The 18,448-nt window shown below is 38.2% G+C and overlaps 2 protein-coding genes across 4 annotated transcripts; both read left to right on the top strand.

The window, feature by feature from the left end:
- Window positions 1,726-8,653, top strand: LOC18777724 (E4 SUMO-protein ligase PIAL2). Its single transcript, XM_020564096.1, has 16 exons — window positions 1,726-2,026; window positions 2,119-2,191; window positions 2,308-2,373; window positions 2,588-2,653; window positions 2,733-2,815; window positions 3,199-3,250; window positions 3,344-3,415; window positions 4,229-4,296; window positions 4,381-4,429; window positions 4,536-4,620; window positions 4,712-4,813; window positions 4,952-5,003; window positions 5,506-5,557; window positions 6,326-6,442; window positions 6,528-7,391; window positions 7,627-8,653. Exons 1-16 carry the CDS (start codon window positions 1,821-1,823, stop codon window positions 8,299-8,301), a joined length of 2,682 nt encoding a protein of 893 aa, XP_020419685.1. The 5' UTR covers window positions 1,726-1,820; the 3' UTR covers window positions 8,302-8,653.
- LOC18775978 lies at window positions 8,905-16,904 on the top strand. Of its 3 annotated transcripts, none has more exons than XM_007210854.2 (9): window positions 8,905-9,320; window positions 9,516-12,218; window positions 12,310-12,413; window positions 12,545-12,614; window positions 13,467-14,276; window positions 14,932-15,134; window positions 15,369-15,492; window positions 15,851-16,057; window positions 16,261-16,904. In XM_007210854.2, exons 1-9 carry the CDS (start codon window positions 9,165-9,167, stop codon window positions 16,402-16,404), a joined length of 4,521 nt encoding a protein of 1,506 aa, XP_007210916.1. In that variant the 5' UTR covers window positions 8,905-9,164; the 3' UTR covers window positions 16,405-16,904. The 3 variants fall into 3 exon arrangements, with proteins under 3 accessions (XP_007210916.1, XP_020419431.1, XP_020419430.1); XM_020563841.1 differs by lacking the exon at window positions 8,905-9,320 and having other exon boundaries at window positions 9,544-9,632; window positions 9,707-12,218; window positions 16,261-16,881; XM_020563842.1 differs by lacking the exons at window positions 15,369-15,492; window positions 15,851-16,057; window positions 16,261-16,904 and having other exon boundaries at window positions 14,924-15,010.

Raw genomic sequence — 18,448 nt, 5'->3', positions numbered from 1 at the left:
CATAAACCCTAGCAAAAAGCACTATGAAATTGAATTATGGAACCAGAAACTGCATTGCAGTTTCTGGTTCAAAATTTGCTACAAACAACCAGAAATCAAAATGCAAAGACAGTACTGAATATCAAAACACGTTTGACTTCATGAGCAGTTATAATATTCCCATAAACCCTAGCAAAAAGCACTCTGAAATTGAATTATGGAACCAGAAACTGCATTGCAGTTTCTGGTTCAAAATTTAGTACAAACAACCAGAAATTTTGAATCCAATGATTTTGAATGGTTAATCCCTATAAACGAAGCAAAACCTAAACGAAGAGTAGTTTTGAATCCAACGATTCATCCATTTTTCCAAAAACTGCATTGCATAAAGAACAACAGCAAAAATGTGTAATCCCTAAAATCGAAGACAAATCTGTGTTAGAGGGTCATTTTCTTACTGTTTTTTTCCCAAGAGAGTGAAAATCGCTTCGATAGTCGTCAGTGGTTGTCGTTGTTGGTGGTGGTTTCTGCTCGTCGTTGCTGATCGTCGTCGTTGCTGCTCGTCGTTGCTGCTCGTCGTCGAACGAAATTTGCCTGCCAAACGAACGAAATCTGCTGCCAAACAACTGAGCTCGAAGACGAAACAGAGAAGAACACGAAGCTGCTGCCAAACGAACGAGAACGAAAACGAAACAGAGAAGTCGCGCCTTGTTTAAACATTCAGGGGCAAAAGCGTCATTTACTGTATAGGTTTACAAATGGGCCAACGAATCTGGGCCTCTCTTTGGGCTAATCCAAAATAGTAATTTTTTCCTAGGTATTAAAACTAAAACCAAAATATCCAATATCTTACAAACTAATTAATAAAGTTAATTATGTCTAAAACCTAATTTTTCTTAAAACTTATTAGCGTTTTAATTCCCAAGTTCGAACATGTTTATATTCTCTGAGACTGGCAGAATTTCTACGCCCATTCATGAAACAGATCCCATAACTGATTTCAAATAAATTTCTTCAAAAATCTCTGCACAAGTTTTATACAGATTTCACTTATTGTTCAACAACAATTGATTTCTTATCACGCAATTTTACTTTGCAATATGTAGCGACCTCTTAATTTCAAGGCAATTTCTTTGTTCTTGTCATGGTGTGATTTAAGCCAACTAGTTTCCCATTTGATTCACAATCGTTTGATCCGAAGTTAGATTAAATTGGTGCACATCTTAGAGTTTAAACACGTACAAATTACTCATAAAATCTTCATTTTACCAAATTCTAAATTTTTTTTTCTCTATATAGTAGCACATAAAAATTATTCTCAAGTTCGGTTTGTAGGCAAATTTTTCTGACTTCACCCTCCAATTTATCAATTGCTAGCTGATTTTCTTGTCAATTTTTTTGATTTTATATAATCAATATTGAAAAATGAAAGAATCGAACATAGGATTTTAGATGTAAAAGATAATGCTCTTAACCGCTTGACTTCAAGTGCCACATGCTTTTGTTGTTTATAATTCGTCTTAACACAATTGGTTTGTTTAGAATTTATAAATTCGTTTAAAATTCGAGAGTTTAAACCCTAAATTCTTGGTTATACATGAGCTTAGCAGATTAAAAAGAAATTTAAAAAAAAAACCCCCCCGGGAAGTTATCTAAATACAGGTGGAAATTATAAGAGATGTGGTGGCATGGGTCCCGCATATTTTGTTTGGTTTACTTTATATTTTCCCGGAACCTTTTCAATTCACTTTTCCTTCAGTTTTTATAGTAACATTTGAAAAACCTGAAGATAGAGATAGAGAGAGAAAGTGGGCCGTGTCTGTGTGTGGGTGTGTGGGCTAATGAATGGAACAACGCTAACACCGCAGGCGGTGGTGAACAATTTAGTGAGTCTGAACGTAGGCGGCGTTGGGCAGCAGCAACTCTCGGCTTCGCTCGTCAACTCCTACCGAGTCGCCGCCGTGGCTGAGCGCTTGGCTGCTCACGTCAAATCTGGCTACCGTGGCGAGGCCATGGAGTTCTTCAATCTCTGCCTTTCCCTTTCCAGGTACTAGCTTCTACCTCTTTCTCAAACCCTATTTTCAATTTCTTTGTTTTCCCCTTTTTTTTTTTTTTTTGAAATTGTTTTGGCACATGTAGAGGCATTGATTATGCCGTTGCAAACAATGAGATTCCGACGATAGCCCACGATTTGCCTGCGTTGTTGAAGCAGGTATTGGAGTTTTCTTCTTCTAGTTCATCAATGCCCTGTTCTATGTTGTCTTCCGAATTTTTTTTTATTTTTTTTTAGCAGTGAAAAAGATTTATACTTGAGCATGTTTTGTGCAGATATGCCAGCGTAGGAGTGACAAAGTATTGGAAGCTGCTATCATGGTGCTGATGATCTCTGTTAAGGTATTACCATAATGCCTTTAGTTTTATTGAATGAATGCCAAATGGGTGTTACACATTTGCCCAAGTCTTATACGTGGCTTGCTCTTTGTTCATGTTTTTACTTTTTCCCTCATTTTACTAGAAGGTATATTTGGTTTTGTTTTTGTATCAAGTTTGAAAGAATTTGAACATATAGGCATGAGTTTTCCAGCTGACGTTGTGTTTTTCTTGGTAGAATGCTTGTAAGACTGGATGGTTTTCAGAAAAGGAGACTGAAGAACTATTTTCTCTAGCTAATGAGGTTTGCTGTTACTTTGTTTATTATTGCTGTTATTTCTTTCATGTAGATGTTTCTGATGATCATCTCTTTGCAATTATAGACAGGGAGTAGCTTCTGGCTCCCAGGAGATTTTAAAACTGGACCTAGCTGTTGTCTCTCTACTGTGGACACAATAATGAAAAGGTGGAACTTCTGCTATACTTTTTTACTTTCTTTCACGACATATCATCTTAGCCTAATGATCCTGAGCCATGCGGCCATGATAGAATTTAGAAATTAGAGTTTTACCAGGAATAGGTAGAAGTTTTTCATGAATGCAAGGATAATGAAGTTACGTGGCCTGACATCTTTGAATTATGTATTATATATATATTGAAGCAATTAAATGTTAACTTTCTCCACACTGTATTCAGTTTGTGTTGTGTTTCTGGTTGATGTTTACATTTGACCTCTTCAGTTCCTAATATTTAAAGTATCCTTTATTTGCTCCTTCTAATAACCATGCTGACGATACAAATACATTTTTGAAAGACCTCCTTGTGCGTGTGTTTGGGTTTTGTTTGCAGATATTATCCACTGATGAATATGGGCCAGATACTTGCCTCTCTCGAAGTCAAGGTGGCTCTTCATTCTTTTTTTCAAATTTTTTTTTCTTTTAACATAATTTTTTTTTTGGGGGTTTGTTTTGAAGTATGTGTCATTGTGTTGTAGCCTGGATATGGAACGTACGTGCTTGATTTCCATATTTCAAAGAGTACAGTATATACTCCTCAAGAAAAAATTGTAAGCATCTTCTTGAATTAGTTGCAATGTTGGTAGTGTTTGTAAGTGCATGAGTTCTTGTTAATTTTTTTTTACACATGCGTGGATGCACACACACATGCAAGCACACACGTGTGATCATGCATAATACACATAGACACATACATGCATGTAGCAAGCCCATCAATCGTCCATAAATGGTCTAACAGATGGCTTATGTCTCCTAAATTCTTATTCCCCATACCCCATATTTCGTATATGTACTTATGTATATATTTGTGTACTTGTGTTGGTTTACAAATGTGTGAGATTATTACAAACAAGGTTGCTTGACCTTGTCCCATTCTTTTGGCAAGCCCTTTTTGCCATAATGCACAACATTCACACAGTTTTTTCTTTATAGTTATAAAACACTAGTGCAGTTTATATATCATAGCAACATAATTGTTGTTAACCCTCGTGAAAAAACGTGATTGTGTTAACCTTTAAGTCTGTACTTTTAAGTATAACTTATTTGTTCAAACTTTGGGCATGCTACATATACTTTTTATTCTATGAACTGTTAATTATATAAATTTTGGTAAGTCCCACAAATAGTCAATAATTTAGGGGTAGAATCACTGTAATTTTTATTCTATGAACTGTTATTTACTTCAGTCTCATTTGATGCATTTTCCAACTAGTTAAACAGTTACAATTTGGTTCTACAATTGTGGTGGTTTTTCGCTTTGTGCTTTAAATTGTACTTTATACTGTTTTTCCTTTCATGCATTGAATTGGAAATATGATTTATGAAAGTAATTCTTGATCTCACCCTTTTTTATTTTCCTGAAGCGGTTATTTGTAGCACAAACAGATAATATGGAGACATCTGCGTGTATTATAAGTCCGCCACAAGTGAAGTACAGCTCATTTTCCTCTTAATCTTTTATTTTCGTTGGAGGTGTTACCTATCTATTCTGATGACATTTCTTTTACTTCTGTAGCTTTCTTCTAAATGGAAAGGGAGTAGATAGAAGGACAAACGTTTTAATGGTTTGTGTGGTTCCACTTACTCAATAGCTAGATACAAATGACTGAATTTGGGTTGTACCATAGTATTTATTTAGTAACAGTCTGTGTCTTACATTTTGTTTGTCAGGATACTGGACCGCAGATGCCATCAGTTGTGACTGGAATGCTTAAATTTGGATCAAACCTTCTTCAAGCTGTGGGCCAGTTCAATGGTGAGCTTGGGTGCAAGTCTTCATGGTCTAAGTATTGTAGTTTTGTTGTACAATATTCTTCCAGCTCTGACTGTAATGTAACTACTTTTAGGTCACTATATCATTGTGGTTGCCTTTATGCGCATCACATCATCACCTGACACTTCAACACTGAAAGATTATACTCAGCCCATTGTACCTTCGTCAGATTCAGGTGTTACACATGATTACTTTTCAATTTATTCTTATACACTATGTAGATATGTCATCTTACCTAAACTTTTGAAATCCATTGGGCTTTGTACCATAGTATAGTATGTTTAAATGATAACTGTTTTATTTCAATCATTAGATTCTGATATAATCGAAGGGCCATCAAGAATATCTCTCAATTGTCCCATAAGGTACGCCGTGATATTTGTTGCTTGGGTAATATTTTTCTTAGCTTATTTTGTTTTGAATATTATTAGTTTATTTATTATCCTTTACCTTTGAGATATGTATTCCTTGGACATTTTGACCTGAACCGCACTATTACCTTCAGCAGAAATGTCTAATGCTAGAAATCTTATGGGATTTCTGCTTTTTTTAATTAATTCAGATTGGGAAAGATTGATTTGGTTTTTTTTGGAAGATAGCATAGTTCAAAGGGTTTATATTGTTTTTCATCAGCTTGGTCAGCTGCTTCAATATTTGTTAAGTTTTGATTTCAACGGTTAACATAACATTTTGGCCATGTCCTATTTTGTGTGAATAACACTGTTAATGTGCTGAAGTTGTGTCGCATATCTTGTCCTCTTTTTCTACATTAAAATGCATCAAAATGTGTATTTTTGCCAATACCTATTTGATCAAACTTCGTTGATATGATGCTGATTGTTACATTTGCTTTCATGTGCAAAACAGCTATACACGTATCAAAACTCCTGTCAAAGGTCGATTGTGCAAACATCTTCAAGTGAGTGGTCCATGCAGCTATACACATATTATACATATGTTCATTTTCTCCTGTTGATGCCTTTGGTTTCAAATTTATGTTTCCAAGTTCCTACATAATCAACATGTAACAAGCTTTTGAGCCATGTAAAATTGTTCTGCGATCTATATGCATCTTGCTTGCATGTTGGTTTTTAATGGGACCTCAGATCTTTTTGACTTGTGCACTTATGCCACTTCCCTTATCTGTACGAGTGCTTTACATGTGCCACTTCAAGGTCACATGGTTTCAGATTTTTACTTTTGACAGATATTTCTTATGAGTTCAGGTTCAAATTTTGATATTAAAAAAATATTACTATGATTGTTCATCCTCAGGGAACAGAAAAGAAATTAAAAGAAACCTTTATTTCCACTATAGGGTTTGTAGGGAAGACAGGAAAGGCTAAAGGAAAAGTTTTTTCTGTGCCCCACCAACTGTTCTCTTGATAATAGTTGAGGTTTGAAGGCGGAGTCGAGAAATAGGAATAGAAGACACTAAATTCTGTTATCCTTTATATACTCAGTCAAATTTTCCTATTTAACCTAGCAGTGGTAACTAACATACAATATTACACTGATATTTTATTTGCTTGGGAACTTGAGATTCAAATACTGTCTAGCTCGGATAGTTGATGAAAAGTTAAGTTATTCTGTAATTGGACATGGAACGATCTAGCTTTTCCTGTTCTGATAGTTCAATACTGTCTTCTAATTTCAAATTTTTTTTTTCTTTTTGGTGACTTAATAGTGTTTCGACTTCAGTAACTTTGTTGGTATAAATTTAAGACGACCTTCATGGCGCTGCCCCCACTGTAATCAGTATGTCTGCTTTTTGGACATTTGTGTTGATCAAAATATGATTAAGGCAAGTAGCTACTTATTTGCATTTTCCATTTTTATTTGCGTTATGTTTTTCTTGTATTGATAAACCAGTTGGTTTTCTCCCCCAGGTCCTGAGAGAGGTAGGAAAGAATGTTGCTGAAGTAATAATCTCCATGGATGGATCATGGAAAGCTGTATTGGAGAATGATGATGATGTGGATCGGGCATATGATAAGGGCCTTCCAAAAGAAAGCTCTCAGCAGGAAGAATCTACCCGTGTCTCAACTGCACTTGCTAATGTTCTGGATCTTACTGAGGACGATACTGAGATGGACACTGTGAGTGCTTGCGAAACTGAAGATGTGAAACCTTTGAGCAACACAAACAGGGTTAATCAAACTGTTGCTGCTCATTTAGAGGATGACTTTTGGTCTGGAATTTTCTTTGCTAATGGTTCGTTGGCCTCCGGTATAAGGTCAGACACGCAAATGGGTGGTGTTATTCCTCACACTGGTCCTGCAAATTTACAGTCGCCTGTGTTGACTGATGCTGTTTCTCCTGCACTTGATCGAGGAACTGAGAGTCATTTGACCACTGATCTTGTGGCGTCTGCAATGCATCAATTTTCTTCTCCCAATAATTTTCAGTGGCAACAGTCACAGTTTGCAAGTTCAGCTGCTAACAATGAGTACGGGAGATTTGCATCACACAGAGTATTACCCAGGACTCCAACGGCAGTTCAGGCCCTCCCTGCACAGTCTCAGGGACCAGGTTTGCAACAAAGACCAAGAACTAGTTGGAATTCCTCAACTCCCTCTAGTGCCTCTCTTAGTTCTCAGGTTGGACAATCTATCACACCCACAGCAAATGGTGTCAATGCAGTATGTAGTGATTTGGAAAGGCAGCAACACTTTTCTAGGCCCCGAATGAATCCGCTTCAAGTGTCAAACATTGCTTCATCTTCACTGCAACATCCCTCACAAACTACACAGGTTAGTGCTCCCTCTTTTCTTGATGTCCATTTTGTTATGGTGGTCGCAATCAGTATAAATGCAAATGGGAAACCCTGGACGCTGGACCTGAAATTGACTTGGTTTAATCAGTATTTTCCAGTTTGATTGGTTGTTGGTCAAAGCATTCTAGAGAAAATTTTCTATTTCCAATCTAGAGGATCTTTTCTTGTTCTGCACTTTAATGTTACCGAGTTTCGTTTCATTAATCTTACAGAACTGGGATCGTCAAGATCAGTCCTTCATTCACGGGCAATCTGTCCAACAGGTTGTTGGCCTTCCAGTTCCGAGTCAACTGCAAAGTGCTAACAGAGCATCTCCTGGGCTCATGGACTTCCAGAATGCACACTTACAGCAAGCTTTTAATAATGCAAGGACTCCCCAGACTATGGGTCAGTCTTCAAGCTCCATTCGATCATCTTCACATCTCTCGCGGGCACATATCCAACAAGGAAATGCACAAGTTGGGACTGGTCAAACATCAAGTTCTTTAAACAACCAACAGAGGTTCAAGGCTGGTACTCACCTAGCTGCGATCATGGCCAGGCAGTCTCCATCCATGCCAGTTCAAAATCAAACTCCGAGAACCAGGCCATCTTTGCCAGTAAACGTAGGAGGTACGATGCAAGCAGTTTCAGGGGCTGATGGATCGGTGGATTTGTCATCTGAGCAGAACTGGCGACCAACAGGTCGTATGCGCGGAAGTCTGTCAGGTCGGGCTTACAGTGCTGCTTTTCACCAGTTCATAATAGCGCCAACCCAACCCACTCAAGCGGCGAGACCTCCACCAAATTTGACATCTCCACCACCTGTTGTTCCGTCGCAACCAGAGACATTGATTGGCAATATGAGCGCTCAGGTTCCTCAAACACATAATAGTCATCCTCAATAGGTTGATCTCGTCTTCATTCTGCCGGGGAGTTCTTTTACGCTGCCGTACATAGTATAGTAGGTCAATTTTGTATTCAGTGGTAACTGGTAAAGTTATTTTAGGAGTATGCTTTTGTCTATTACGCGATATTCAGGGCTCCTGAATCGGGCGAGTTTCGACCCTAGAAAAGAAGAGAGAATTGAGCGATTTGGGGGTCAGCTTGTAAAATTATAGTGTGCAGGTTTTGAAGGAATTAGTGGTAATGATTTTGTAGTTGGCAGATTGTACCTCTGGTGTAATTGTCCATGTTAGTATTTTGAACTTCACATAGCCGACGTTTATGATGTTAATTTACACTGGCTCTTTACCAGAATGAACAATCTGAGTGAATTATCTTCCAAGTAAAAATCTAAACTGGTTATAATGGTTATTGAACTTTTCAAGAACTCAAAGAGTGCTAAAGTCAGTCACGCATGTGCATGCGGGTGCATCTTCCCTGACTATAGATGTGCATGCGCACGCACGACCGATCGTAGCAAAACTAGTTAAGCTGGATGACACATTCCATTTTTAAAATAACAACTTCCCGTCATAATAAATGAACTAGATTTGAAACCATGAACGAATGTATCCCAACTCCCAACAAAAGCAGGTGCAGTGCAGCACTTGACTTGATTAATCATTCTGCACGACATGTCGTTTCCTTTTTCTACTGATGATCCTGGGAGAGAGGCAGGCGGAGCCGCGGAGTGCCCGTTTAGTGAGCCACACTTCTGACGTCTCTCTACTCGGCTTACTCAGCCACGACGAGCCACCCCCAATCCCAACTCTCGCAAAGGACTTAACGTTCGAATGTGATCTGACTTGCTGCGACTCACTGAGTCATGAAGTGCCGATCGGTCGCGTGCATATGGTCAGGCACGCCTCCCTCTCACCGAGTCACCGCCGCTGCAGCGCTCAGCCACCCCCCGACGCTCTACACCGGCGGATCCGATGGCTCCATCATCTGGTGGAACCTCCATTCTTCCGATTCCAACTTGGTACTTTCACTCGCTCACCACCTGTTTGTTATTTGTTCTTGAATTTCATTGCGAATGTGATCTCCCTTACTTGTTTGCTTAGTTTAATTTGCTTAACAAGAGTTTCTTAGTTGAATTCTGTAATTTGTATAATTGTTTCCAAGTATGGTGTTGATCGTTGAACGATTTTGTGTTGACAATTCTTGTTTGGAGCAGGAGATTGTGCCAATGGCTATGTTGTGTGGCCATGCTGCGCCCATAGCCGACCTTGGCATTTGTGATCCACTTGTGGTTTCGGGGAGTGAAGGAAGAGACTCTTTAGGTGATGGTGAGGTGAGCTCTAGCCCCCATAGTCATGGCGCGTTAATCAGTGCGTGTGCTGATGGCATGTTGTGTGTGTGGAGCAGAAGCAGTGGGCATTGCCGACGCAGAAGGAAGTTGCCGCCTTGGGTTGGCAGTCCGTCCATGGTTAGGACATTGCCTTCGAATCCACGGTATGTATGTATTGCATGCTGTTTTGTTGATAGTGTGCATTTGTTGGACCATCATTCCGTTGAATCAAGTGAAGTGGGGGAGGTGTTGGGGGATAGAGAGTCTCAGCATAAGAAACCCCCCAAATGCACTGTGGTTATTGTTGACTCCTATACGCTTAGCATTGTCCAAACTGTTTTTCATGGAAACTTGTCTATTGGTTCATTGAAGTTTATGGATGTGGTTTCATTAACTGAGGATCAGGAGAAGCATGCTGTAGTTATGGCAGATTCATTTGGTAGGCTACAGCTGGTTTCAATACCAAAGAATCCACACCAAGATAAGGAGGGTGGCACTGGTTTGCATCCAAGTTCTCAGTTGGAAATGACTGTTTGTGCAGAGGGGTTAAGTGAGGGAGGAAATGTAATGTCAATTGCAACTTGTGGGAATGTTGTCGCTTTTGTGTTAAAAAGTCGCTGCATATTTAGACTATTGCCTAGTGGCAATACAATAGGAGAGATTTCTTCTGTGGACGATCTCCTTTGTGAAAAAAGTAATCCTACTCAATCACATATGGTGGGTGGTTTGTTTCTTGAAATTGAAAATGTTGGCAATTTACCAAATACCCAAGAATCTGATGAAATTTTTTCAAGAAACTTTGCTGTTTGGAATAACAAAGGTCTTTCAATTGTTTACTCGATATCATATTCTAAAGGTATGTTTAAGTGTGAGTCACTCTGTGAGATCCCTGCCAACACTCATCCACTTGATGTGAGACTATCTATTAGTTTCATTCAAATGGGCCATTATATTCTTCGCATTGAATCACTTTGCTTTGATGCTGAAGAACCTTTACAGTGGAAACCCCATGTTACAATCTGGTCTACATGTCGGAAACATGATGACCATGGGAATTTGTGCCTATGGTTTAAATTGCATGGCGTAGGCTGTTCTTTGGTAGACTGGACTGCAAATTCTACCTCAAGTAATGAATCTGAGTGCCCAGGTGATATGGAGACCAAACTAACATCTTCAAAATCTTTTGTTTCAAGCTCAGGAAGTGTAAATGGTTATGATAATGACAATCTTGGTTTAGTTAATAAAAGAGGGGTTGTGTCTTCTTCCATGGTTATTTCTGAAACATTCTTTGCTCCTTATGCTGTTGTGTATGGCTTCTTTACTGGAGAAATAGAGATTGTTCGATTTGATTTGTTTGAGGGCCTATCTTCTCTTGGTGGGAGCTCACATCATGAGGTGAAGCCGCAGATATCTAGACAGTTCTTTTTAGGGCACACAGGTGCTGTTCTCTGTTTGGCAGCACATAGGATGGTGGGTATTGCGAAAGGGTGGAGTTTCAATCAGGTTTTGGTGTCTGGAAGCATGGATTGCACAGTTCGCATATGGGATCTTGACACTGGAAATCCGATCACTGTAATGCACCAACATGTGGGCCCAGTGCGCCAAATAATTCTTCCCCCAGCTCATACCTACCGTCCTTGGAGTGATTGTTTTCTCTCAGTTGGGGAGGACTCATGTGTTGCACTAGCTTCTCTTGAGACTTTGCGAGTAGAGAGAATTTTTCCTGGGCATCCCAGCTATCCTGCAAAAGTTGTATGGGATGGTGGAAGAGGTTATATTGCGTGCTTGTGCCGAAACCATTCAGGAACATCTGATGCCGTTGATATTCTATACATTTGGGATGTAAAGACAGGTGCTCGAGAGCGAGTCCTTCGAGGAACACCATCTCATTCAATGTTTGACCATTTCTGTAAAGGCATCAGCATGAATTCCATTTCTGGAAGTGTATTGAATGGGAATACCTCAGTTTCCTCATTACTTCTTCCAGTAATTGAAGATGGGATCTCTACTCACTCTCATCCGAATAATTCAGAAAAATTGGGCACTTCAACAAATTTTGTGCCTGGTACTATGGTTGAGTCCAATACTTCCAGAATTAGTAAAGGTGATTCTGAAAAACTATTTCCAGCCCCTGCGGCGACCCTTCAAAGCAACAAGCATCCAATCAAGTCCTATTGCCCTTTCCCTGGAATTGCTGCTCTGAGTTTTGACCTTGCATCATTAGTGTTTCCTTATCAGAAGCATGACCTGATAGCAAGTGGCAGTGATAATAAACAGGATAACTATGTGAAGGGACAGGGATCTGAGACATCAAGTCCCCACCACAAGCCTTTAGGTAATAGACCTGGTGTGCATGGGACCTCGAATGCTATTGTTGAAGAGATTGAATGGATTAAGACGCTTGAAGAATGTTTACTTCGATTTAGCTTGGCATCTTTACACTTGTGGAATGTAGATCCCGAGCTTGATAACTTGCTTATAACTGACATGAAGTTGAAGAGACCCAAGAGCTTTATTGTAGCTTCTGGTTTTCAAGGCGACAAAGGGTCTTTGACGTTGACATTTCCTAATTTGAGTGCAACTCTTGAGGTACGTTTGAAGAATGGCACTAATTGTTGAGACATGTCTTCTTGTTTGGCTTCTTTTAAATTTTCCTGAGAAATTGAAAACAACATTTCAGCTTTGGAGAATGTCATCAGAGTTTTGCGCAATGAGGTCACTCACAATGGTGTCTCTTGCCCAACGCATGATTAGCCTATCACACACCAGTTCCAATGCCAGCAGGTGATCTCAAAACTATATTTTCTGCATATGAAGTGTAATGGTCCTTTTCATTTTTTTATTATTATTTTTCTTGTTTCTAATGTTCACTCAAAGTCATTGCATTTTTCTTGTCTGATGTTTTCTTTTGGCAGTGCTTTAGCAGCATTTTATACTAGGAACTTTGCAGACAAAATTCCAGATATAAAACCACCCTTACTTCAGGTTGAATCTTGTGCTGATGATTTTGATTGTTCTTAAATGCTTATATTTTATTTTCCTTTCCCAGTGTTAGGGCAAAGGAGATTGCTTTTAAACTTTCTAAACTTATTTGAACTACTTTTGCTTGAAGTCAACCCCTCTCTCCTTTCCTTTTCCAAGAAAGAAATATCAGTTTAGAGAGATCTTAGGAGTAAAATACCCTTTTTACTTGATAATTGATCCCCATAATTCAGAAATATTACCTACGCTGTATTATGTCTAAAAAATGGGTCAGTGTAAATCATGTAGTTGACAAGACTCACCACATAAGGTATAGGAGTTATAAATAGTCAATAAGCTGCTGGTTACTGCTGTCTATTTCTAATATTAAATGTTGGGCTAGTTTTTGTGCTTAGAATTCTTTTCCCACCTGGTTGTTTAACAAAAGGGTAGAGAGCAGTCAGTTACTTTCAAACTATTGACATTTAAGTTTTAGATGAAAACATTAATAAGGAAGTGGAGAGATTAAAGCACTAAGTGTACACATGATATCTGTTTAGTTGGTGAGAAGATGGGAAATAGTTTCAAAATTTGGAATTATCAGTTCCAGCCCCGGATATTTACAAAAAATTCTGCTGTAAAGTTCATCACCTTTTGATTTTTCTTTAAAAGAGCAGCAACATTCTTAATGGTTGTAACTTGTAAGTATGGTTTATGAACATTCTGCATCTGTTTGATAAACTTTCTTGTTTCATTATTCAGCAACTTGGTGATAACATCAGTATTCACTTCAGGACTTGAATTGTAGGATATGGGATTGACAATTTAAACCTATCATGTTTTTGGTTAACCTTATATGCATACTCTATTTTATAGCTTTTGGTGAGTTTCTGGCAAGATGAAAGCGAACATGTACGTATGGCTGCACGCTCTCTATTCCACTGTGCTGCTTCACGGGCGATTCCACTTCCACTATGTAATCAAAAAACAAGTGGTCGCACAAATCTGAGCTCTCTAAGTGGACTTGGAGAAAATGAACATGTAAATTCAAACATAGAAGAAACATCTGCTAACAGATTGCATTCTGACCAGCTGGCAGAAACACAAAGGATTTCTAAGGTTGAAGAATTGAATATTCTTGCATGGCTACAATCATTTGAGATGCAAGACTGGATTTCTTGTGTTGGGGGGACAAGCCAAGACGCGATGACATCTCATATTATTGTTGCAGCAGCTTTGGCTATTTGGTACCCAAGTCTTGTAAAGCCATGTCTTGCTATGCTTGTTGTTCATCCATTAATGAAGCTTGTTATGGCCATGAATGAGAAATATAGTTCAACTGCAGCAGAGCTCCTTGCTGAAGGTATGGAGAGTACGTGGAAACAATGCATCAGTTCTGAAATACCTCGTCTGATTGGGGATATATTTTTCCAGATAGAGTGTGTAAGTGGTCCATCTGTCAACTCAGCTGTACAAATTTTAGCTGTACCGGTTGGCCTTCGGGAGATATTGGTTGGTGTTCTTCTTCCAAGTTTAGCTGTGGCTGATGTCCCAGGGTTTTTAACTGTTATGGAAAGCCAAATCTGGTCTACTGCATCTGATTCACCTGTTCATCTAGTATCTCTTATGACTCTGATCAGGGTTGTGCGTGGTTCTCCAAGATACTTGGCTCAATACCTTGATAAGGTTTGTACTGCTAATTATTAATGGGCGAGACAGTCCATCTCCAATTTCAAGAGCAATTCTAAAAGAGTCTTAACTGCAGGAAAATAATAGAAAATTCCTAATTGAGCACTAAGGACACTTGGATTACACCATCCATGTATGCTGAGTCGTCGATAATTGGATTTTTATGTTTTTTTTTTTTTTAAAATTAAAAAATTATCATGTTTTATAAGTGCGGCTCATCCTTTTCCCTTTTCTAGATGCTTAAACCCATCATGGTCCAATTCCTGTTTATTCCCACTTATATAGGTTAACTTTAGTTATAAATGTAATCAAATGTGTTGAATAAAGAAGTTCATATTCTGCTTTTTATGGCCTTCGAATAACTAACTTTACAATATTTAGTCATTGGCGATAACAGGTCTCATATTTCATCATGCATATAAAAATGGTGTTTAATTGTCTTATGAACAAACCTTCTTTTGGAAGCTCGATTTCTTTTTTATGTAATTGGTAATTATATAACTCGAAATAAATGGAAGAGGGGGTGAAGGGATCTGTATTAGTTGCAGATATTGGGATAAGGTGGCTCTGTCTTTCTATTTTAGTTAGTTTAATTCTCAGGCTTTTATGCTTCATTTTGTCATTTTTATATGACAGTTGGACAGACTTGCAGGTAATTGACTTCATTTTACAAACTGTGGATCCCAGCAACTCAGTCATGCGTAAAACTTGCTTTCAAAGTTCAATGACTGCATTAAAGGAAGTTGTACGTGCATTCCCCATGGTAGCCCTGAATGATACATGGACCAGATTGGCTGTTGGGGATGTCATTGGAGAGAGAAACAATGCTACCATTCGGGTCTATGACATGCAAAGGTACTCAAAGATAGAATAATACAGTTAAGAGAAAACCTAAAAGAAAGGGTGACATTCCCTTGTTCTATGTTAGTTTTGGCAGTCGGGGTTGGTTGTTTGGGAATCTGGTAGAGTAATAGCTATATTTAACAAAAATTTGAACTTATTCAGAGATTTGTACTTATCTCTTGATATTTTTGCTTCTTGACTCTGTGCTGGCTTACTCCACTTTTGTGCATTGTTTTTTCAATGTAGTGTTATGAAGATAAAAGTTTTGGATGCAAGTGGACCTCCCGGACTTCCAAATTTACTTGCAGCCGGTTCAGAAATGATGCTAGTTACTGCAATTTCAGCTTTGAGCTTTTCCCCTGATGGAGAGGTACATTTCATTAACTGACAAAATAATGCTATGTCACCAGACTGTCAACCAAGACTACACATTCGGACATGATTCCACTTAATTGAAAAGAAAAAAAAAGAAAGATCCAAGTGCTTTTATAATCCATTAAATTTTAAATTTTTCTGCCAAACGGTGTCAAAAATGCTTTTGGCTATTTGAAAATGCTTTTGGCCCTTCCAAAAGCTGTGCCAAACAGGTCTCAAGTCAAGTCAGAAGCTTTTGCTAATGTTAATGTATTGCATTGGTGGGAACCATTTAAAACCGTTTGGAATATCAATACACAAGGAATGAACTTGTTCAAGTGTGCTGTCTACTATCATAACATATCCAATTGCAGGGGCTGGTTGCTTTCTCTGAGCATGGATTGATGATCAGATGGTGGTCACTAGGATCTGTATTTTGGGAGAAACTGAGTCGAAACTTAGTTCCTGTCCAGTGCACAAAATTGATCTTTGTTCCTCCTTGGGAGGGATTCTCGCCTAATTCTTCTAGGTCAAGCATAATGGCAAGCATTATGGGACACGATAGGCAAGTCAATGTTCAGGTATCTCTTCCAGGCAGATGTTTGTAAATGATGTTTCTGAATTGTGTTTCATTTTTTTGTTAAACTCGATATTCCTTCTCTCATTTATATGGTCTCTATCTCTCTAGAGGCATCTATCTAGTTCTGTTTGACCATGTGGAACACGCCAAATATTCCTTCTCCACAACTGCTTGTTTATCCTTCCTTTTTCTTTTGGGTGGTAGGAAGGCACGAAGGGTTTGAGTCAGGCAGACAATTTGAAACTGTTGATTCATAATCTTGACCTCTCCTATCGGCTAGAATGGGTTGGTGAACGGAAAGTACTTCTTACGAGGCATGGCCATGAGTTGGGAACTTTCCCGTTGTGAGCTCAAGTTTGATGGAATTTGGACAAGATTGAGGGAATTTTTCCATGAAAGCTCAAGTTTGACGTCTTTTGATCGCTGCATATTTTCAACGTCAGTTGCCTCAATGAACATCAAGTGTTTAAATCTGACCAATGCAAATATTGATCTGCCTAGACGTCATTCTTCCCACAATTACTTCAAAGTTCTCACAGCAGTGCAGTTTTAACTATGCTGATGAGAAGGTATCTTATTCTTGGCGCTGCATCTAAAATGAGAAGAGTGTACTTGCAGAATGGACATATATAATATTCCACACTCGCCAGAAGCTTAGATTTGTTTAGGCCATGTTGATGTTGTATTAATTTATTCATATGTTTGTAGGGTTAGAAACACGAGGGGAAACGGCATATCTCGATCATTTCTTTTGGGTAGGTTAAATTTAGGAGATCTTTCATGTACAGAGTACTGAAATGAAACAGGTTCCAGATTTATTATAAAGGCTATTTTACACTTGTGCTTTCTTTTTCCTCTTAGCCCATATGGTTACCGTATGGTTCATGTTTTAGCTACCAATCCATACATGATGATGGTGAGTAAGAGGTGCAAAAATGCCAATGGTCCAAGTCTATTACCACGACTGCCATTTATCCCCAGAACCGTCCCAATCATTCTTCCCAAGACCGACCTAACCTAATACATTTATAATAAATCTTTTTGATCTGTACATTTTGCATATGCCCAAGAATGTTTTTCTTACTTGAGTAACCATCATTCATATTTGATCTTCCAATACCATGCATGTGATAGTCGCCAATTAAAGTATATGACAGATAAATTCCTCATTTTCCTATATCATCATGGATTCATGGCTGTTTTATATTTGGTTTTGGAAGGGTCACAGATAAGTTTTTTTTAATTTAAAATTTTCATATTCAATAACTGTCGTCCATGAAATATATATAAGTCGGTATTCCATCATTCCCGTGTAAGTAGGAACTTCTACATTCCTGCCAATGACAATATGACATGTGTGTAGAAGTTTTTCTTTATGTGTTTTTGATGAATTATTTTTGTACATGTGTTAAATCGTGATTTGAAAAAAAGAAGTGTCTTTTTCTAGAAAAGGAGGCAAGCATTATCCTACTCAAAGTGATCACAATTACCATACCCTGCTCGGTTCCCTCTAAACAAGCTGCCAAAAAAAAAAAAAAAAAGGAAATCACGAAGCCAAAAGGCTAATTAGTGGATTATGTCAGTTGGTCATGATAATTTCGCTACCTTGCACTTAAGTTCAAATCCCTTCCTGTAAGTTAGAAATAGTTTAGAATATCGGTTTGTTAGAAGAAAAATAAACAAGCCAATTAGTGATCACATGATCACTATACCATTGAAAACTTGTGAAATTAATATATAAATAGTGGTACTGAATTGATAAGTAGTTTAGGAACTTAGGATACTGTCAACTATATGGTTTATTAATACACAATCCAAGATCACATGATCTTTCGCTTCCAAATATACTACAAGTTACATATTTGTTACTACATCTATATATATATATATATAAATGAATTCTTGCTTATCTTGGTAGGGTTTATCTTTGTCTGGAGCCCCCCATCTTGGATTGATGGCAAAAATGAATGCGTGTACAAGGACATTGTTTGTATTCAAAAAAGGTTCAAAAAAGGAAATATCATAATTTGTCGTTATATACAGCATACTTGCCTTGCTTGCCTACCTACCAAAACAGTAAGAATTCCCTCCCCCTAAAAGCCCTCCGTTCATGTGATGCTTTTATATCAAAATTTTAAGCGTGCCATTTTCCTACTCTTTCTTAGGCTTTACCTAAGTTACCCAATTGGCTTTGCCACTCCAAGTAGGTATGGGTGAAGAGAGAGAAGGGTACACGTAAAAGGAACACACAAACTTGATTATATATATACACACTCCTGTCAGATTTCCTAATCTTTCAAATTTATTATTATTATTTTTTTGTTTTTTTGCTAGGAAAAATTTACAGTCGTGGGGTGATCAGAATTTGGGAGGAACTAAGCTTAATGATGGA

Source organism: Prunus persica, chromosome G5 (genome assembly GCF_000346465.2).
Source record: "Prunus persica cultivar Lovell chromosome G5, Prunus_persica_NCBIv2, whole genome shotgun sequence".
Lineage (NCBI taxonomy): Eukaryota > Viridiplantae > Streptophyta > Magnoliopsida > Rosales > Rosaceae > Prunus > Prunus persica.
The sequence above is the reverse complement of the archived record's forward strand: the minus strand, read 5'-3'. Positions and strand labels throughout refer to the sequence as shown.